Here is a 19,111-nt window from a genome sequence, read left to right on the forward strand (position 1 = left end):
TCCATTTATGATCATGTTTTTAAAATGTTTGGACTTTGCTTGAGTTCTTTGTGCAGAACTTATTAATTTAATGTAACGTCTCCCAGCTAAACTAGGATATAAATTAAGTACAAAATCAAACTTCATAAAGAATGTAAAATGATATAAATACACATAAATACATAGATGAATAAATACACTATACATTAGCGTGGATTTGGTTCAATGGATCTATGGGCCTCAATAGAGTTAGGTAGCCAATTAAATTAAAGATAATTTTACCAATGAACTCATGTGTCAGACTTATGAAATTATATCATTTAGAGAATCTGTTGCGTCTATGTTTTTAGTTTTAATCTGAATTGTTAACCAGGACTCCGCTCTGATTCTCAGCTTCTTGGCGGCTAAATCTGCAGAGACTCTACAGCTGATCTACATGAGCCGTTTCATAACTGGAAACCGGAATGAGCTGAAGAGCATGAGTCAGAAGGAAGATTCAGGAGTAGTGCTGACATTGGAGAGAGAGAAGGAAAAAAAGAGAGCGAGAGTCAGAGGGAGAGACAGGGAGAGAGAGGGAGAGAGAGAGAGAGAGAGAGGGAGAGAGAGGGAGAGAGAGAGAGGGAGAGAGAGGGAGAGAGAGAGAGGGAGGGAGAGGGAGAGAGAGGAAGAGAGGGAGAGAGAGAGAGAGAGAGAGAGAGGGAGAGAGGGAGAGGGAGAGAGAGGGAGAGAGAGAGAGAGAGAGAGGGAGGGAGAGGGAGAGAGAGGAAGAGAGGGAGAGAGAGAGAGAGAGAGAGAGAGAGGGAGGGAGAGGGAGAGAGAGGAAGAGAGGGAGAGAGAGAGAGAGAGAGGGAGAGAGAGGGAGGGAGAGGGAGAGAGAGGGAGAGAGAGAGAGGGAGGGAGAGGGAGAGAGAGAGGGAGGGAGAGGGAGAGAGAGGAAGAGAGGGAGAGAGAGAGAGAGAGAGGGAGAGAGAGGGAGGGAGAGGGAGAGAGAGGGAGAGAGAGAGAGGGAGAGAGAGAGCTCTGGGAGGAAATAGAGCAGAAGAATATGAGCTTGACAAAAAGGAATCCAGCCTGCCTCCAGATGAGTGAGGGCTGCAAAACAAGAGATTAAAGGAGCCCAGGGCTTGTTCCCATGGAAACCTTTGCCCATGGAGATGGCAGAGAGAATGCAGCAGATTGTAGGTCAGACGCGCCATCAGCGGTCCAATCAGATGTAAATCTGTCCTGACTTGAGGGTCATAGAATCAGCAGCAAAGCTGGTTGCTCTCAGTTGCTGCTTTCTCTGTTGGGGTTCTACTTCCTGGTTAAAAAAAAGAGCTTCTTCTGGATTCTGTTCAACAAAGAAAATAACAATATACAGAATTAGAAATAAATCTGAAGCTTTTACCTTTTGTCTCTAAAGACTGCAAGAATAATTGCTGAAAATTGTAACATTTTTTGTGCAACCTGGTGATTTGATCACAGGTCCTCCGTTGTTTATGTCTGTTTCCTACTGACAGCAATGGTGTCTCATTCAGCAACAAGCTCATTTTTATATTAGCTGCCCTGAATTATTAAAAGTACTCATGTTTTCTTGCACACTTGGTTCTCTGTCTGCTTGTGGTCTTGTTTCATTTTTAATACGACATGATAGTTTCCCAGGAACAGAGAACAAAACGGAGGAAACGTGAGTCAGACAGCATGACTGCAACATCTGAAACATTCAGAACCTGCATGTGTGTGTGTGTGTGTGTGTTAGAGACCAACACCTGCTGATGTTTTTGATCATTTTATGTCAGCATCAGGAACTAACAATAATAAAAACTCTCATGAAAGACAAAGCTTTCAGAATCAACACCAGTTTCCTGAAAACCTTAAATCTAGATTTGTTCCCACTTTGACCAGTCAAAAGCTCCTGCACCAGTACACCGGGGGATTGCTCTGGCTTGCTGAAAGCAATCATCCTCATTCACGACTTGGATTTATTTTACCGCAGCCATAACATTCACTGGCCGCTAGGTGGCAGCATTCACCTTCAAATTAATCAAATAAAACGGGGTCAGCGCTCAGTATGTTCTGCAGAGGCCTGGTGCCAAAGAGCCGTCACCTGATCCAGGTGTGCTGAACCAGGGTGAGAACTAAAACATGCAGAAGCCCTTGGAGACTGAAGTTGGAAACCCTGTTCTACAGAAAATTAACTGTAGGACAGGTAGAACGGTGGCCTAAAACGGCAATATTATGAAAAAATTACTCTTTTCTTTTTAAAATTTTCCGTTATGTTATAATGTTATTCCCTCATCAAAAACAAACCTGGATGTGTTGATTTGATTCTTTCATGCATCCTTTAATCTCCATGGCAACCATTCAGCTGTGCAGAGCGCCTGGGTGGACCTAGCCCCGCCTTTGAGGTGTAGCTCCTCCCCCTTTAAGCTCCTTCAGACTAGCCAGCAGCAATTAGCAAACACCTGGTGGATGTGCTGAGCTCATTATAGGAGCTACTTCTCAGAGCTACGCTGATAAAAAACGCTAACGGGTTAACAGATGAGCCATGTTGGATGACTTCCTGTAGGCGGAGCTTCAGAAGGAGCAGGAGTTTTTAAAGAAATGGAGGCCCAATTTCAAGGAGTAAATTACAAAGTAGTTTCTTTAACTCATATTTGATGAGTAGCATTTTTTTTTTTTTTTTACAAAAACTGAAGGTAACATAGTTACTTGTTTGTGGTATAAAATGGCACTATGTGAGCATAAACCAACTAATAATGCAAATCCATGCTACAACTTTTTGATTTTTCATTTTCTGTGAACAAAAAGGAAGTTATGAATTACTTTTTTTATTATTATTATTTCCTTTATCCACTTCAGATTTTGCAGCTGCAATGAGCAATTATTTTTGACGCATCTTATGTATCTTTAGCAGGTCCGCTAGTAAGTTTGGTAGTTGTTGTGTAGAAAGTCTAGTTTAAACCCTTTTAAGATGTAAAAAGTGAAGATACATGATTTCTCTTAATGCTCGCCATCAGAGCTCTTGACTGGCATTTTAGATTAGCTGGAAGCTTTGCAAAAAGCCTCTTGGACATCCTGATGATAAATTAGTCTGGCCTGGAAGTAACACATGCATAATCAATGGGATTAGCTTTAATTATTTGGAATACTTTAAGTGGTAAAAAGCAGTTCTTCAGGCTCACATAGCCTCTCTCTGGAGCTCAGAGGGCCTGTGCAGCTGCTGCTCTTTGCCATCTGATTCTGCATAGTGCGAGTCTCTGACATTTATTACCATAAACTCTCCGTCGCCCTCCCCATTTCAAAAGGACAACTATTTTTTGTCAAGGACACCTGCTGAAAATAACCCCGTCTGTGTAACTATTGTTATTTCTATATCTGATAAACTCACAGGCCTGCAGGACAGTAAATAGAGCCAAGAAGAGTTTTTTTTATTTAAGAATCAGTATAATTTCCATTACTGAATGTGTAAAATTACAGTGACCCTTTTAATGGTATCAGTATGCTGTAAAAACAAACAGACTCAATATGACAACAGGGTGAAGTTAAATCAGACCCAACTTGTTTAGAATCATAAGTTATTTCTATTTGCCAAATTCCACAACAATGAGAGAAAAAATTGTTCAGATTTATTTATTTTTGACTTCAAAAGCAAACGTTTACGTTTCCTCAGTATTTGGTGGCATTTCCTTTGACCTGGATGATTCGGGTCAAACCTTTTGTTTCCTTCCAGCAGATTTTCACTGTATTTTGATGGAGTTCTGCTCCGTTCCTCCTGACAGAACTGGGTCAGATTCATGGGGTTTCTTGTTCACACACATTTTCAGATCCACCCATAATTTCTCCAGAGATCAGAACCAAACATTGATTTTGTTGTCCTGAAGCTGCTTTGGCTGCTGAGTCATCGTCCATCTGCAGCTTTACCTTCCTGCTGATGTCTTTAGATGTTGCTCCAACATTTCCACATGATGTTATTTCATTACCAGTTCCTCCTGCAGCAACACAGCCCACGACATGATGCTGCCACTCCCGTACTTCACAGTCAGGATGGAACAAGGTTCTATCTCTTTTTCTTGTCATACTACACTTTGCCAGATGTTTCGTTTGGCTGTGTCACCTTCTTGCTAACTGTACCGTAAGAGTTGAAACATTAGCACTTTGCCACAAACTAGATTTAATTTTGCTTTCATTCCGTAGATTGTGCTACTGATTCAGAGCTAATTTGTACGGCCTTTTGTTTCATTGTGTCTCTTTTCTGTAAAAATCATAATTTCATATGTCAGAATGAGCCTCCTGATGTAATACATCCACCATAAGGCTGCATGCACACAGTGTTTATCTATTTTTAGTTTTCTTCTGTTATCTTCCATTTATAGATGGCCTCTCTTCTTCATTGTCACTCCTCCCGCCCTCCACTATCATAGGATAATGAAAGTTGGGCCAGAACCTTTTTTAGATGCCACATGAGCCAACATAGCAGACAGAGCAACATATTCCTGCCAGAGCTTGTCCTGGTTCTGAAGGTAGCAGTGTGGCCGAGTCCAGAACCGACCAGCAGTCATGGATGACGTGTATAAAGCAGCGGTGAGTTCTGATAATCGGTAGTATGATCTGCTAATTTGTTCTCCTTCATGGGGTAAAAGAAGTTATGTTTCGGTTAATATTTATTTAGAGATTTGTTGGGAATTCCTGTCAATTTGAAATTAATAGCTACAAATTAAATCTGCTTCCAACCAGCTACGCTAAGGTCAAACATCTCAAACAATGAACTTCAATTTTAATTTTATTGCATCAACCATTTTCTAACAGCTCAAAATGTAAATTTTATTGTGAATGCAATCAGAAATAGACGCCTACAGAGCAGATAGAGGTCTGGTTTCTGTGACTGACATCAGAACAATGAACAGCTGGTGAGGAACAGATCGCCACTTGAGCTCCACAAACCTCACAAGAATAGCAGCGGCTGAAGCAGCGCGTGTCGCCTTACAGTGCAGCTAAACTAAGAACTGAGGTCCTACTGCAGTGTGAAGAGGTGGATAAACAGTCACACAGAAGGAAAATAACTGTTTCTCATCTGCAGGTAGAGAACCTGACAGAGGAGCAGAAAAATGGTGAGGAAACTGCAACTGCCAGACTAAAACAGACTTAAAATACTGATTTTATTTATCATGATGTTTGTCTCCATTAACTGTTTTGTGTTTGACACTAATAATATCTCTAATCTACGCAGGTTTCTAAACAGAGATTAAAAAGTATCACATGTATTGAGTCTTCTAACAGTAATCTGAAAGCTAACGGAGTCAGCTCTAAGGTCGGCCATGTTTGGTGTAAAGAGGATCCTCCGCCATCACCGAGCCAACATTTTGGCCCCGCCCACTCAGGGCAGGAAGCCTGTGTTTCAATCGGGGTCATCCGTCTGTGACTTTAGCCACACTTAGCAGAAAAACTGAAAACTTTTACGTTTCGCTGAACTGTTGGCTCTTTGCAGAGCTCTGTGTCTTTAAGGTGAAATGACTGAGTGAAAAAGTACATTAGATGTGTAGCGCCCCCTACAGCATTTCAAATATTCAGGTTTGTGCTCTGCTTTGACTGAGTTAGTAAATTTGAACAAATATTATTTTTTAAGGCCTATGGAAATAAAACTATCAGTGGTGAGCAATGCTAGCTAAAGTGTTAGCTGTGCTAACCCTAAAGCACTAATCATAAACATTAGTTCCACTAAAGAGCTATACCAACATGGTATTTAGCAGAAGCTAATGGTAAAGGACTAAATTCAATCATGTCAATCATGGTGATACACCCCTCTAGTCTGGGAACATTACTGGAGGAGCTGTAGAGTATCTCTGGGTTTATCAGGGACCACAGAGACCAACTGGTCCCTGTAAGTCATTAAAGACTTACAAGTATTTAATGACAACAAATGTTTCACACATCTAACCCTTTCTCTGTTTGAAGCTTTTCCTTTGTAAAACCATTTGAAAGGTCGGTCCTTGAATCTCCAGAAAGTTTTGTCCAGTCACAATATGGTTTGCTAAGTTCACTTTTGGGTGACACAAAGCCCATAGAAACTTGATATTGGAATAATAAGTACAAGAGATGCCATCCCATTTCATGTAGTGAAGACTGGTATGTAACTGAACAGCCAAAATGTGACCCAAAGCTCTGGTTCTGCCTTCAAATGGGTTCAGAAGGCTTGTGAACATTGGAGCAGAAGGTAACTTTTGGTTGATTTGTTTGCAGTGTATTTGTAGTTGTCAATGCATTTCTTTTCTTTTTTTTGCCATGGCTTGTTCCCACACCTCACCAGAAAGTTCCTGGTCCTCAAACATGCAATGCTGTGTTTCTTCTAGAATTCAAGGCTGCCTTTGACATCTTCATTCAGGATGCAGAAGATGGCTGCATCAGCACAAAAGAGTTGGGGAAGGTGATGAGAATGCTCGGACAGAATCCAACTCCTGAGGAGTTACAGGAGATGATTGATGAGGTGGATGAGGATGGTACGTTGCCATTTTGTTGCCTGTCCTTTGACCCCATTTTAAGTAGAAATACCTTTTCTGTTTTATTGGATGATTTAAAGGTAGAAGAGCTTAGGGATACTACCAAGATGTAAGTAGTTTTATAACACCAGGCTTTATGTTCACAGGGAGCGGCACAGTAGACTTTGATGAATTCTTGGTTATGATGGTCCGATGCATGAAGGAGGAGAGCAAAGGGAAATCAGAAGAAGAGTTGGCTGAACTTTTCCGCATGTTTGACAAGTAGGTTTTATTTAAATGGTCATTCTCCTCTAGGGAGAGGCAAAGAAATAGATTAGAAGATTGACTCATCCTTAAGTCAACTTTAAAGCAGTGATTTCCTTTTGTTAAGGAACGGGGATGGCTACATCGACTTAGAAGAACTGAAGAGCATGCTGGAGTCCACCGGAGAACCCATCACGGAAGACGACATTGAGGAGCTGATGAAAGACGGAGACAAAAACAATGACGGGAAGATTGATTATGATGGTACTGATCTTTTTCTCACAACTCTAAGTTATGAAAAAGAAAATTATTGATAACTAAACTGTATTTAATATTGCATCCTTTGTCCGGGATGACTGAGGTTGTGATGTAGTGGTCTGTGTCACTCAAAGCAATAGTCCTTATTGGGATAAAAAAACATTTCTGATTGGACCTTTGGCTATTCACAGATTTTCTGTGCATCTCAAAATATTTGCAGATTTTTTCATAGCACATAACTTAAATATTCAAAAGACAGTGCAGAAATACTGTTGGCTGATGTTTGCAAAGAGGAAAATCCAGGAATGACATTTAGTTCCCTGCTTGGCTGAACCTCCAAGAATAGATATAAAGAAGACAGTTGATGTTAGTGCTAAGACGTTTCCACTGTATGTATTCATGCATATTAAGGTGTAATTGGTTTATTAACAGGAAGTTATACATCTTAGAGGTGATCTCAGATATTTGCAGATTGCAGCTATTCTTGGAGAGTTGTAGTCTCTAACCCTCTGGAACATCGGAGTCCAATGTCGGGTCACAGCTAAAGTTACCGAAAAAGGAATAAAGCTTGAACCGGAAGTTGATAAAGTCCATTTATAAAAGAGCTTTGCACAAACTGGGATTTATTTATGCCTGTCTAAAATAAGCTGTATTAACAGATTCTGTGTTTTTTGTCTCTGGCAGAGTTCCTGGAGTTCATGAAAGGTGTTGAGTAAAGAGCTCTGGTGGCATTTCCCTTCACAACACTTCACTTCAAATGTCATCAAAGTCCATTCCTGAAGACATGTTTACACTTTTTCTTTACAAACATTGTCTTCTGACAGCAGTATGAAATCAAAGTGCATATGAAAAGACTTTTCAATAAAATCATTGCTATAATCGTTTGGATTATCATATTAATATAATGTCAAAAAATAACATGACACTAGGTTTTCTCAGGCTTGGCAGAATCGAGGTAATGACCCTAATCCCAATGATTTTGAAGGGTCTTGCAGATAGTTCCCTTCCTATTCATTTAAACCAGGTGTGTAAAATAATGTAAATTTCTTAAAAATTGTAAATAGGTGGAACATAATCGAAGTCAGTATTGTCTCCACCTTCAAACTTAATTTCATGATCACAGGTGAAGTGGCAAAAAATGTCCTTCGTCCATCTAATTGGCTAACTCATTGACAAAACAGAAGGACTGATGCATTTTAAGTTATTGTCCTTTTTTGCTAGGAATTATCTACAAAGAAATGTCTGTTATTAGCATTGCTTTGTGTCAAAATGGCCACACATCCACAAACACTCCATCTGAAAGAACAGTTTAACGGATAATCTAGATTCAAGATAAGAGGTTCAGTTTATGATGTCCAAAAGAGTCCAGCAAGCTCCAGAACTGTCCTGTTGAGATGACGTCTCTCCGTCCCCCACGGAGCTTTACGAGGATCTGCAGAAGTCGATATAAATGTATCTGTATGGGCAGTGAGATGGAGACTTCCAGACAGCTGCTTCATATCAAGAAGGTCAGAAAAAGTGACTTCTGTCCAGGCAACAGACCGAGGGTCTACAGGAAGAACAGAGATAAACATAGGAAAAACTCTGAAGGTAATGCTGATTGTTTCAGACATCTGGAAAATTATTTGTCCAAGAAAGAGAAGGTGAGAACCAGCATGCACCAACTGACAGCTATGGTCATTAACATGATGAAATGAATTAAATAAAAGGTGTAGAGCTGATTAAGTTTCCGACAAAATGATATTCTATATTTAGACATTATACTGACATAAAACATCACCCACAGTTATTAGCACCGCTGATAAAGACGCGTGATTAAATATTTAAACAAAATCTCCACACACAATTATTGTCACCCCAGCTGTTAACACTTTGTAAAACCCAATTTTACCAAAAGAACTGTGCTTAGTCTCCTCCCGCATCATTTCATAGGGTTGGAGCGGATACAGGGATCATTGACCATTCGCCCTAAATCAGAGACCAAACTCCAGATCTTTAGGGCCAGTGTCCTGCAGACTTTAGAAGCTTGCCCCAACACATTTTATGTATCTTTAGCAGCAGTATCTGTTGCTGTGAGTCATGATCCTATTGAAAAATGAAAACCCATTTTCAGTTTACTGCCAAAGGCCATCAGGTTTCTATTTGAAATGACTCGGTATTTAATGGAGTTCAGGCACACCAATCAGATTTAAGGCCTGACTTTGACTGTTCATGTTTCATGTTTACCTATTTGTTTTATACTCTTTGAGAAGCTGTGTTAGTTTTGCACCAAATGTAATAGGATGGAAACTGTTCCGAAAGTTCAGTTTCTGTGTCATAAGTCCAGAAAATTTCCCCCCTCAAAAGTTGTAGATTTTTAAGATTTTTCTTTGATAAAATGTCTTAGTAGTTAGTAATTAATTCATAAACCGTGACCTTAACTGAGGCAAGTGAGGCCTATTGGGTTCCTCAGTGACCTCCTGGATGAGTCATTGTTGAGTTATTGAAGTAATTTTGGTTGGTTGACCTCTGCTGAGACGATTCACTTCCGTTCCAGCTACTTTATCACTGTGGCCATTTGAATCCCAAAGCTTTAGGAATAGCTCTATGACTGGCAGATGTCAGTTACATTGCTTCCCATCCATTCCTCATTTTCCTCCCACTGGGGTGGTGATTTGTAGCTTTTTGACATCTTTCAGGCTCTTTCTATTTAAGTGATTTCTTGATTCTACTCATCTAGTAGCCACATTCAGTGAAAATGAACTCAACTTTCCAAAAACTGTGGTTTTATGACTTATTAAGCTGAGATAGGGCTAGCTTGGTTTGGAAAGTTAGTTTTCATTAATAAATGAAGTCATTATTTTAAAATTGCATTATTTGTCTGTCTGATACAACATTTTTTTTCATCCCAAAAAAACATAAGTGTCAAAAAATGCAAAAACAAGATATCTGTTAGATAATTTTACAGTAATTAAAACTACAGTTAAAATTTTTTTTATTTAATATTGAGCAATTCTGTTTTTGTATTTCCAATTTTTTGTTTGTGTCAAATTCGAAAGGTTGTTTCGGTCAAGTGAAAAAAAAAAAAACCTGAATCTGAAACCCGGAAGTCAACCGCTGTGCGACCAGGAAGTTCTTTCATTTTACCTCAACACCGAAAATTTTTTAGCTCAATTTCCCTGTGATGTCGATAGCCGGACCAAAACAAGTGCATTACCTTTGTGTCCTGTTCTGCAGGACGCTGTTTGCCCCGCGGTCCGCTTTTAAGCTATGGTTTGGCCGGTTTCAGTGAACCGCAGCGCAGCCGCAGAACGGAGCTGACGGTTTTTATTGGAGAAGAAGCTAAGCTGCTAACAGCTCAGGGGCAGCTAGCTTCATGTTGTTTATCCAACGCGGACTCCTGCTGTCTAAGGCTCATCTGGATCATCCCAAAACACTCGAGGTAAAGTAAAACTGTCACCTGCAGGAGACGTTTGCGTGTGGATTGTGCGTTTTATTGCCTGGAGGTAGTTTATCTGTCGCTGTCAGCTAACAGAAATGAAATGTTGTTAGCAGCGTCAGTAAACAGCCACAGCCCATCACATGTGTTCAGCTCAGAGGTTCGTCACAGCTAAATACACCATTTATCCACATATATTAAGTTATATGACCATTTCTGTACACCGATATAAATTATCATCTAAATCTATTTTACCTGACATATCAATTTTTATTTTCCCACGTAAGAAGGCATGTTGAATCATTTAGCTTCAGCCTTGCAGCTGTTTATATATATATATATATATATATATATATATATATATATATATATATTTTAGAAAAGAATACAGTAGAAATGTTCTTCATTGAACATTGAAGAACACAATGGGGAAATTCAGGTGTACCAGCAGCAAGTCAAAGGAAAGTGTGATCATGCAGATTCACTCAAAGAAAAAAAAAAAAAGATCAAGAGATTTTAAAATAGGAAATATTGGAAAACATAGAATAGATAATACTGATCAATAGAAATTTGAGCCATTATTGCTGTTATAGCTGCTACCCGATATCTTCCAATATTATATTAACTTCTGTACACATGGTGAAAACATGGCAACATCGCTGACATTGCTTCTCTGTTCCAGTTAAACACCCAACAGTCCTGCTCTGCATTCATCCCCGTCACATGACCAGCCCCTTACTCTCCTCATGTTGAAATACAAACTGCAACCAGATGGAAATAAACATTGGTTCCCGCCGGAACCTTTGTATTTGTTCGTTTCTGGTACACCCGTAAATCTGACGCACAAGAAACATCCGTTATTGCGATGGCTTTCAAAGTGTGGCTTCTCTCAGCACACTGGGAGTTAAATTTTACTTTAAAAATTATCTAAAGGAATGCTGGAAATTATTAAAATACAATTAATTACACACTGAAATTATCTAGATTTAATTTTAATTCAGTCCCAGCACTAACTAAAAAATGTCCAACGTCGGCCAATACTGTTATGTTTTGTACAGTGATTAAAATTAGATTACTATGGAATTTGCAACTGAGGAAGGTAATCAAAATAAAAAAATATTGTTCAGTATGTGCGTGTATGTTGAAAACCCCCCAACCCCCCCAATATAAGTAAGATATATTCCTACTCTATTTAAAAATTTATTTTCTTTTCTTTACTTGGTATTGAAATAGTCTGGTGCATACAGCGGCTGTGGGAAGTGTTTAAAAAATGTGACCAATATAAATAAATTCCAGACTGTTTTCCTCTTACAATGTGATTTTTATTTTTTGTATATTAACTGAATAAAATGAATCTGAGGGAAACAAAGGTGTCATAATCTATTCTGGACGAAAACAGATGAAGACCTTACGTTTTATTTTACCGCTTATAAGTTTTTCAATAATATTGTCCAGTCCTACTATTGATTGATTTATTGCTCTAATAATTTAATTAGTATGAACAACTGCGCAATAAAAAGGTGTTTCAGTAAAGAACGGAAACTGAGCATGAAGACGTAGCTTTGCAGCAGCTCAGCCTGGTGAAAAGTAGTTTTACTCTTCCTGCATTATGCTTTCGTCTCATCAGCTCGTCTGTTGGAGCAGAGGAACGCCGTGGAAGTTGGTGGGATCCTAACGTCTCTCGTCTCTACCGACCTTGGAGATGACGTCACAACAACAACAACCAATCCCGAATGCCGGTATTCCTGCTCACCTGGCCCCGAACTCCACGGCTCACTCCCAGCTGCGGGTGGACTCCAGTCAGAGCCGGGCGAACAGCGGGCCGCTGGAGCACAGAGCGTCGCTAGGCAGGCGGGGCTGCCGCAGTGTGGCGGCACCCAGCGACCAGACGGCCAACAGAAACATTTCCGCTCGCTCCACAAACTCCGGCTCATCCAGACAAGACGGGGCCTTTGAGCCGTGGCCTGAGGAGGCCGTAGACAACTCCCATGGGCTGTACTCCCTCCATCGCATGTTCGACATAGTCGGAGCCCAGCTAACTCACAGGGACGTCAGGGTGCTGTCCTTCCTGTTTGTCGACGTGATTGACGAGTACGAGCGCGGCGGCATCAGGAGCGGCAGAGACTTCCTGCTGGCGTTGGAACGCCAGGGACGGTGCGACGAGACGAACTTTCGACACGTTCTCCAGCTTCTGAGGATAATCACCCGCCACGACCTCCTGCCTTACGTCACCCTCAGGAAGCGGCAGACTGGTGAGTTACGGTCTCTGTTCAACGGCAGCTGCATTTCCATTAACCATAGAACTGCACAACTTGAATTATGAAAATAAATTTGCTCACTAGAAACACGGCAATTTTGAAAAAAGACATTTTAATAATAAGTCCTTTGCTGGAGGATGATGTGGTTTTTCAGACAGATTTAAATAGATATATCTTGCAAAACTGCTATGGAAACACTTTTTCACATTACACTAATCACATGATCAACAGCTGGATGTTACTACTGGCAGAAACGACAAAAAAGACGACAGGAAGTATTTGGATTGTTACCCCCCTGTGGTCTAAGGGTTCAGTGGTGGCAACATAAAAATGTCTCCAGAGAAAACAAGTGGAACGTAAAATGATTTATTACAAAAGAAGGTTTCACAAAACCAAAACACAATACAGTTTAACCCAATTAACACCCAAAATAGATTAACAAACTAAAGAATATTAAGTGCAAATTAAATTACAAATTGTCCAAACAAGTCAATCCAAAGTATGTTCAAACCCCAAAAGGGAAAAGGTAAAACACACAAAGGAAGCACCAAGCCTCCCAGACATGAGCTCCTGGCTTGAGAAAACAAAGTACAGCAAAATCAAAACTGCTCAACTGAACAAGCAGAACCAAAATGTGTCAAAACTGCTCAAAGGTGGGGGACAGATTAACAAAGCCTCTTCCTACTAGCTGCCCCGCTGGAGGAATGTTTCAGGAGCCCTATATATGGTGCAGGTGGGCCTCATCAGTGACTGATTGGCTTGCAGTCCCGCTGCTGGTCCAATAGGGTCGCTGCTCTCCTGCAGCTTCCAAGCAGCCAATCAAGAAGGTGTTCTCTCACAGCTGAACCTGCATAACAAAAAGAAGCCTGCAAGAGGCCAGGGGTCAACAGCAGCTGTGTTTCCATTAACCATAGAACTGCACCACTTGAATTATGAAAATAAATTTGCTCACTAGAAACACAGCAATTTTGAAAAAACTGACATATTTTAATAAAAAATCTTTTGCTGGAGGACAATGTGGTTTTTCAGACAGATTTAAATAGATATATCTTGCAAAACTGCTATGGAAACACTTTTTTTCACATTACACTAGTCACATGATCAACAGCCGGATGTTACTACTAGCAGAAACAACAAAAAAGACGACAGGAAGTAGTTGGAGGATGGTTTTTGTTTTTTTCAGACAGTGTGCAGCCACAAAGTTTACAAAAAGTTGTGAATTATTGTGCGTCAGGCTTGTTGCTCCAATGCCTGCGTAAGACGCTCTGATTGGCTGAGCTATGAATATATTTTATTTAACTGTTTACATTCATGTATGACTTTAATTTAATTTCCTATTTAATGGAAACACCATAATTGCAAAATAGTTTTTTTTTTCAAACATTAGCAGAATATAGACAAAGATTTGCACACATTATCAGTGTAAGCGCAGCTATTCACCAGAAACCTGTAAACTGCTGCTGTAAAAGTGTTTTATACTCTAGAGAGAAACGTTGATTCTCATAAAACCTCTGAAAGAAATGAAACAAATCAATCAAAATCAGTTCAGATCCACTTAGAAGATCTGCAGCCAACTTACTCCAGTACCAAACTAGTTCTAGTACTTTCTCATGTAATTCATGTAGACAAACTTTCTCCCTGCATTGTGGTTTTCTTAGAAACCCAACAGGAAGAGGGTCAAACATTTACCTCTGGGTCATCCAAAGGCCGCTGTGGCTCTGCTTGGCCCTCACGGACAAACATGAACATCTTCTCATTATATTTTTAGTTCAACTGAACTATTGCTGTCCAGTAATAGAGATGCAGTTTTCACTTCAACCTCACAGGGGCGATAATGTGCTGACTTATACAGAGGAGGAGAAGAAAATAACTGAATAAAGGGATTTCCAAGCAGAAAATAAAACATTAGGCCTTAAATAGAATAGCAGACTGGTTGTTCTGATGGAACCATTTAGAAACCGTTTTAATCATTCAGCCTGCAGTGAAACTTCTTAGGTGGGAAAAAAACTTTTTCTGGCGTCTTTGTTAGCTCTGAGGAAAATCAGCTAAAGTCCAAATCCAGCCACCTGGAGCCTCCAGTCAGCCCAAACTCCTTACATCCTGTTGGAGGAATCTCCGTTGATGCATTCAGGTACAGCTGGGACACAAGGCTGCCACCATATCAAAACAACTCTAAGTGACTCAAACATGTTTCAGCCTGCATCGTTTTCAAGCGGCTGTATTGTTGTATCCATCCATTTGTTGGCTCTGCCTGTTTTTACGGTTTTATTAATGGAAAACAATCGAACCAGGTATCCAGTCAGTTTGTAGAATAAAATGAAATCAAATTCATGTCAGAATTGGAAAATTATTTTTTGTTTTACTGAACATATTTCATTCTATACTAAATCGTCCTGAAAACACACCGAGCTGTGACTTTAAACCTGAATATAGGATTTTCCATAAGTACAATTTCGCTGCTATGCTGATATTAACTCTATTTTTACATTGACAATCCATCCAACCAAATTGATTAAAAGCACAATATAAACCCGTAAAAGTTTGAGTAAATTGAGAGGAAACGCACCATGGGAACAAACTTCTGTGGCCAATCAGTTCCCTTTGCAGTCTGTACCTCCATGTGGAGTCTTGGGGTTGTTTTTAACCAGGATGTACATTAGTAACGTCGTGGGGCCTCATCGTTTCGCTTGCACATCATTGCCAGAGTCCTGAACATCTTGTTCCTGAATAAAACATTAATCTGTGTGGTGTCTGTACAACTGAAACTTCTTAAAGGGCCAGCAGATCTAAAATACTGCAGGAAGGGTTCTGCTGAATCAGAAGGGTTTGGTTTTATTCAACTTTGGCTTTTCTAAACCGCCGTCCTGTGAAACTCCATTTTCCCTCCCTGGTCGCCTGAAGACGTTGTTTTCAGGCTGTTGGGGAAATTTCTGACTTTTTTCTAGAACATTTCTGTGATTAATCTCAAAATTTCTGACTTTTTCTTGCAAATTTTTTACTTTTGAATCTCAGAAATTTTTACGATTAATTAGATCTCTCTCTCTTTTTCTCTGCCTCTCTTTCTCTGTCTCTCTCTTTCCCTCTGTCTCTCTTTCTCTCTCTCTCTCCCTGAAACGTAACGACGTCACAAAAGCTGTTGTACAGCCATTGCAACTAACGATGCTCATTTGTCCCGTAAAACGCCGGAAACTTCACCGTCATGCTGCTAGCACGTAGCAACAACTCTCAGGCGGAAGTGAGAGGCTGCCCACCACAAATAATGACCGGGGCGGAACACGGTGCGCTAAATAATAAAACTTAATTTAACGAAGCTTTGAGGCAGATACATTTTCCTCAAAGAATTTTAATAATCAAGGTACTCGAATCATTCGAGGAATCGTTACAGCCCTAGCAGTCACTAACCTCGAGGGTCATGTAGGCTTTCACCTGGTCTGTTTTGGCCAGACTAACAGTTTTCTCTTTAAATGACAAAAATAAAGTCATAATATTACTTGCTTTACTTGCTTCTGCTGCTGTTTTTCTTTGGACTGTCACAAACCTCCACCTCTGTACACCTGTGTAGGCTGCTTCCTCTTCTACAGTGAACAGGCAGCCTGTTGATTAATTTGAACACTGCTGCCATCTAGGGACGGGAAACTTGATTTACATTCAAGAGTTTAGGATGAACTGGATTCTGAGCCTTTGTAGGTTGTTTTTTTTGTCTCTTTAAGAACATTCAATGATCGCTGGTGCATTTGGGTTCTTCTCTATTAGTTTGGACATTTGCATTAGAAATCAGCTACTAACTAAGTTGTTTCCAGTGTGCCCAGATCCTGTTGACAAGTACCTGGAGGAAACGTCTGTGCGATACATTTCACCCAGAGGATCAGAGCAGTGTAAAGACGCCGTAGCCCACAGAAGAACAGGTGGGTCTGCGTGGGAAACGTCCCGCCCGCCAAGTTTACAGCAGTCCACTGGCAGAAACACTAACTTAATAACAACAAACAGCAATATTTTCCTTCAAAGAGCTCTTTAACTTATGCTGAGATGGTTTCCTAACAGTTTTAAACATGATTCCACTTCATAGGTTCACAGCCGTTCATATGCTGCTCCCCATCAGGATCACATGTGGGCTCTCCCCGAACCAAGCCGAGCCCTCCGGCGCCGCACCGCAAGCGGAAAAGGAGTAATTCATCTGCTGACTGCAAAGAAAAACAAACCTGTGGTGAGAATGAAAAGGATTACAGCTCAGAGGCGGCTGTTAGTGCCGTTATATTAGTGAGGATGTAACACTAATATTATCTAATATTATCTCTTATATTAGTGAGAAGGAATGTTTATGTCCATGCAGGACATAAGCGTATAAACCTGAGCAAGGCCAGCCAGTCCTGATGTGTGGAATCAGTGGTATGATGTGTATGTAACACAACAGAAGAAGAAATGATGTAATCTGACTTCTATGTTGAGCTCAGCTCAGTTACAGGGAGAGGACAACAGGAAGTAACAATGCAGGGTTTCCCCAGAAATATCGCCAGCCTCGGGGTGCTAAGGCAGTCCACCAGCAACTTTATTGGCTGAAGTTGTTAGATTGTAGAGCAGCAAAGACGGGCAGTGGTTACAGAGGGAATAAAAAAGACTGACCTCACCCTCCCAGTGTGTTCACTTACTCATCATGCTATGGCCTGTTTCAAGAAGCAATAAATCAATTATTCGCATGATAAATTACAACAAATAAACTAGCAAGCCTTAGTCTGCTGAAAGAAAACCTGGAGGCCCGCCAGACTTATAATGCACTGGGGGAAACTCTGATGTCTGTGCAGAGATGGGATCATTTTCATGTCGGTTCCTTTTCAGATATTCGTCTTCGGGTTCGCGCAGAGTACTGCCAGCACGAGTCGGCCCTCCAAGGGAACATCTTCTCCAACAAGCAGGAGGCGGTGGAGCGGCAGTTTGAGCGCTTCAACCAGGCCAACACCATCCTGAAATCCAGAGACTTGGGCTCCATCATCTGCGACATCAAATTCTCGGAGCTCACCTACCTGGACGCCTTCTGGAGGGACTACATCAACGGCTCGCTGCTGGAGGCGCTCAAAGGGGTCTTTATCACGGATTCCCTAAAGCAGGCCGTGGGCCATGAGGCCATCAAACTGCTGGTCAATGTTGACGAGGAGGACTACCTGGCCGGCCGCTGCAAACTGCTGCGCAACCTGGTGGCGAGCGGAGGGAGTCTACGCGTAGGGAACCGAGACGCCGTGTCTTAGACGGACTCTGAGCAGCGGCGGCGGTGAGGGGCAGAGCCGCTGTGCTTCCTGCTTAAAGAATAGCGTGAGATGTGGTTGTATTCTTTGATGTGTGTGCTTGAAGGGACCTTAGGAACCTCAAGCCCATTTATTCCTAAAGAGTTAATCTTATTGGATATCTACTTGGCGCCGTAAGCATCGCATGTGAGGAGACGCGGAGCGGAACCTTCCGGCATCAGTCTGGAGGAACGTCGCCTCCGCTCCGGTTGGGAATAACGTGTGCATTAAGCCTCCTTCCTCATCGTTGTATGTTTGACCTTTCCAGCTGTTTTCTTAACGACACTTTTCACCCCGACTCAAAGTGAAGTTGCTTTCAGTGCAAGATGCTCGTTATAATCAGGTTAATCATTAGAAGTTGTGTTTTACCGTTTTCTTCATCGTTTTCCCAGCAGGCACAGAGCACAGCTGGCTGCCAGCCTCAGATGTTATTTGAATCTGTAATTGTTCCAAACACTACCGATGTTTTGAGGTGTTCCTCTGTGGATCTGATGTACATGACTGATCACATTGGTGCATTTTCAGCCACTGTGTCTTTGATTGAAACGGTAGGAATGAACTCATCATCCTGGTGTAACCAAGTCTGTCACTGATGTCGTTTTATTTTTCTAATTAGAAAACGTCGGACATTTTCAGCCTGTACCTCCTTCCTCCCTCATTCTGTCACTCATGTTACACACAGAGTTTTTTTTAAATTGAAACTACACTTAAAAATAAATGAAGACAAATCAGCTGTTTCACATTCCTCTTATCATTTTACTGATTTAAAGACACATTTATTGGCATTCTTGTTGCAGATCTGCAGTTATCAATCAATGGGGTTTTTTGAAACATTTTGAGAAATTTCACTTTCAATTTGAGAAAAATAGAACTTTATGTTGAAAAATAGCTTTAAATGGGACAGTTTTGTTTACTCACTGATTTCCACCTGAATAATATGTAGTTGCAACCCTGACCATCGCTACATTTGGAGAGGAAACGGATGCTTGTGTCATCCTATCTATGAAGTATGAGGTGGCAGCATCATGTTGTGGGCGTTTTTTGCTGCAGGAGGAACAGGTAATGACATATATGGAAATATTGGAGCAACATCCAGACATCAGCAGGAGGCTAATATAATGAGGAGGCAAGAGGAAATATGGATGAATAGGTTGAGGATTGGGCTTACAAGTCTTAATAGTGGTTTAAATATTGTAGGAAAAT

General features: G+C 40.9%; 2 protein-coding genes across 2 annotated transcripts; both read left to right on the forward strand.

Moving 5' to 3' along the window:
• Window positions 1-4,402: 4,402 nt before the first annotated feature.
• LOC106906803 (troponin C, slow skeletal and cardiac muscles-like) lies at window positions 4,403-7,837 on the forward strand. The gene is made up of 6 exons (XM_014972233.2): window positions 4,403-4,542; window positions 5,039-5,069; window positions 6,309-6,455; window positions 6,602-6,716; window positions 6,826-6,962; window positions 7,641-7,837. The coding sequence occupies exons 1-6, from the start codon at window positions 4,519-4,521 to the stop codon at window positions 7,670-7,672; spliced, it is 486 nt and encodes a 161-aa protein (XP_014827719.1). The 5' UTR covers window positions 4,403-4,518; the 3' UTR covers window positions 7,673-7,837.
• A 2,206-nt stretch (window positions 7,838-10,043) lies between these two features.
• On the forward strand, window positions 10,044-18,639 carry dedd (death effector domain containing). Its single transcript, XM_014972241.2, has 5 exons — window positions 10,044-10,377; window positions 12,002-12,626; window positions 16,433-16,537; window positions 16,699-16,836; window positions 17,466-18,639. Exons 2-5 carry the CDS (start codon window positions 12,077-12,079, stop codon window positions 17,870-17,872), a joined length of 1,200 nt encoding a protein of 399 aa, XP_014827727.2. The 5' UTR covers window positions 10,044-10,377; window positions 12,002-12,076; the 3' UTR covers window positions 17,873-18,639.
• Window positions 18,640-19,111: the final 472 nt, after the last annotated feature.

Source organism: Poecilia mexicana, unplaced genomic scaffold (genome assembly GCF_051168715.1).
Source record: "Poecilia mexicana isolate PSO_F unplaced genomic scaffold, ASM5116871v1 scaffold_7, whole genome shotgun sequence".
Lineage (NCBI taxonomy): Eukaryota > Metazoa > Chordata > Actinopteri > Cyprinodontiformes > Poeciliidae > Poecilia > Poecilia mexicana.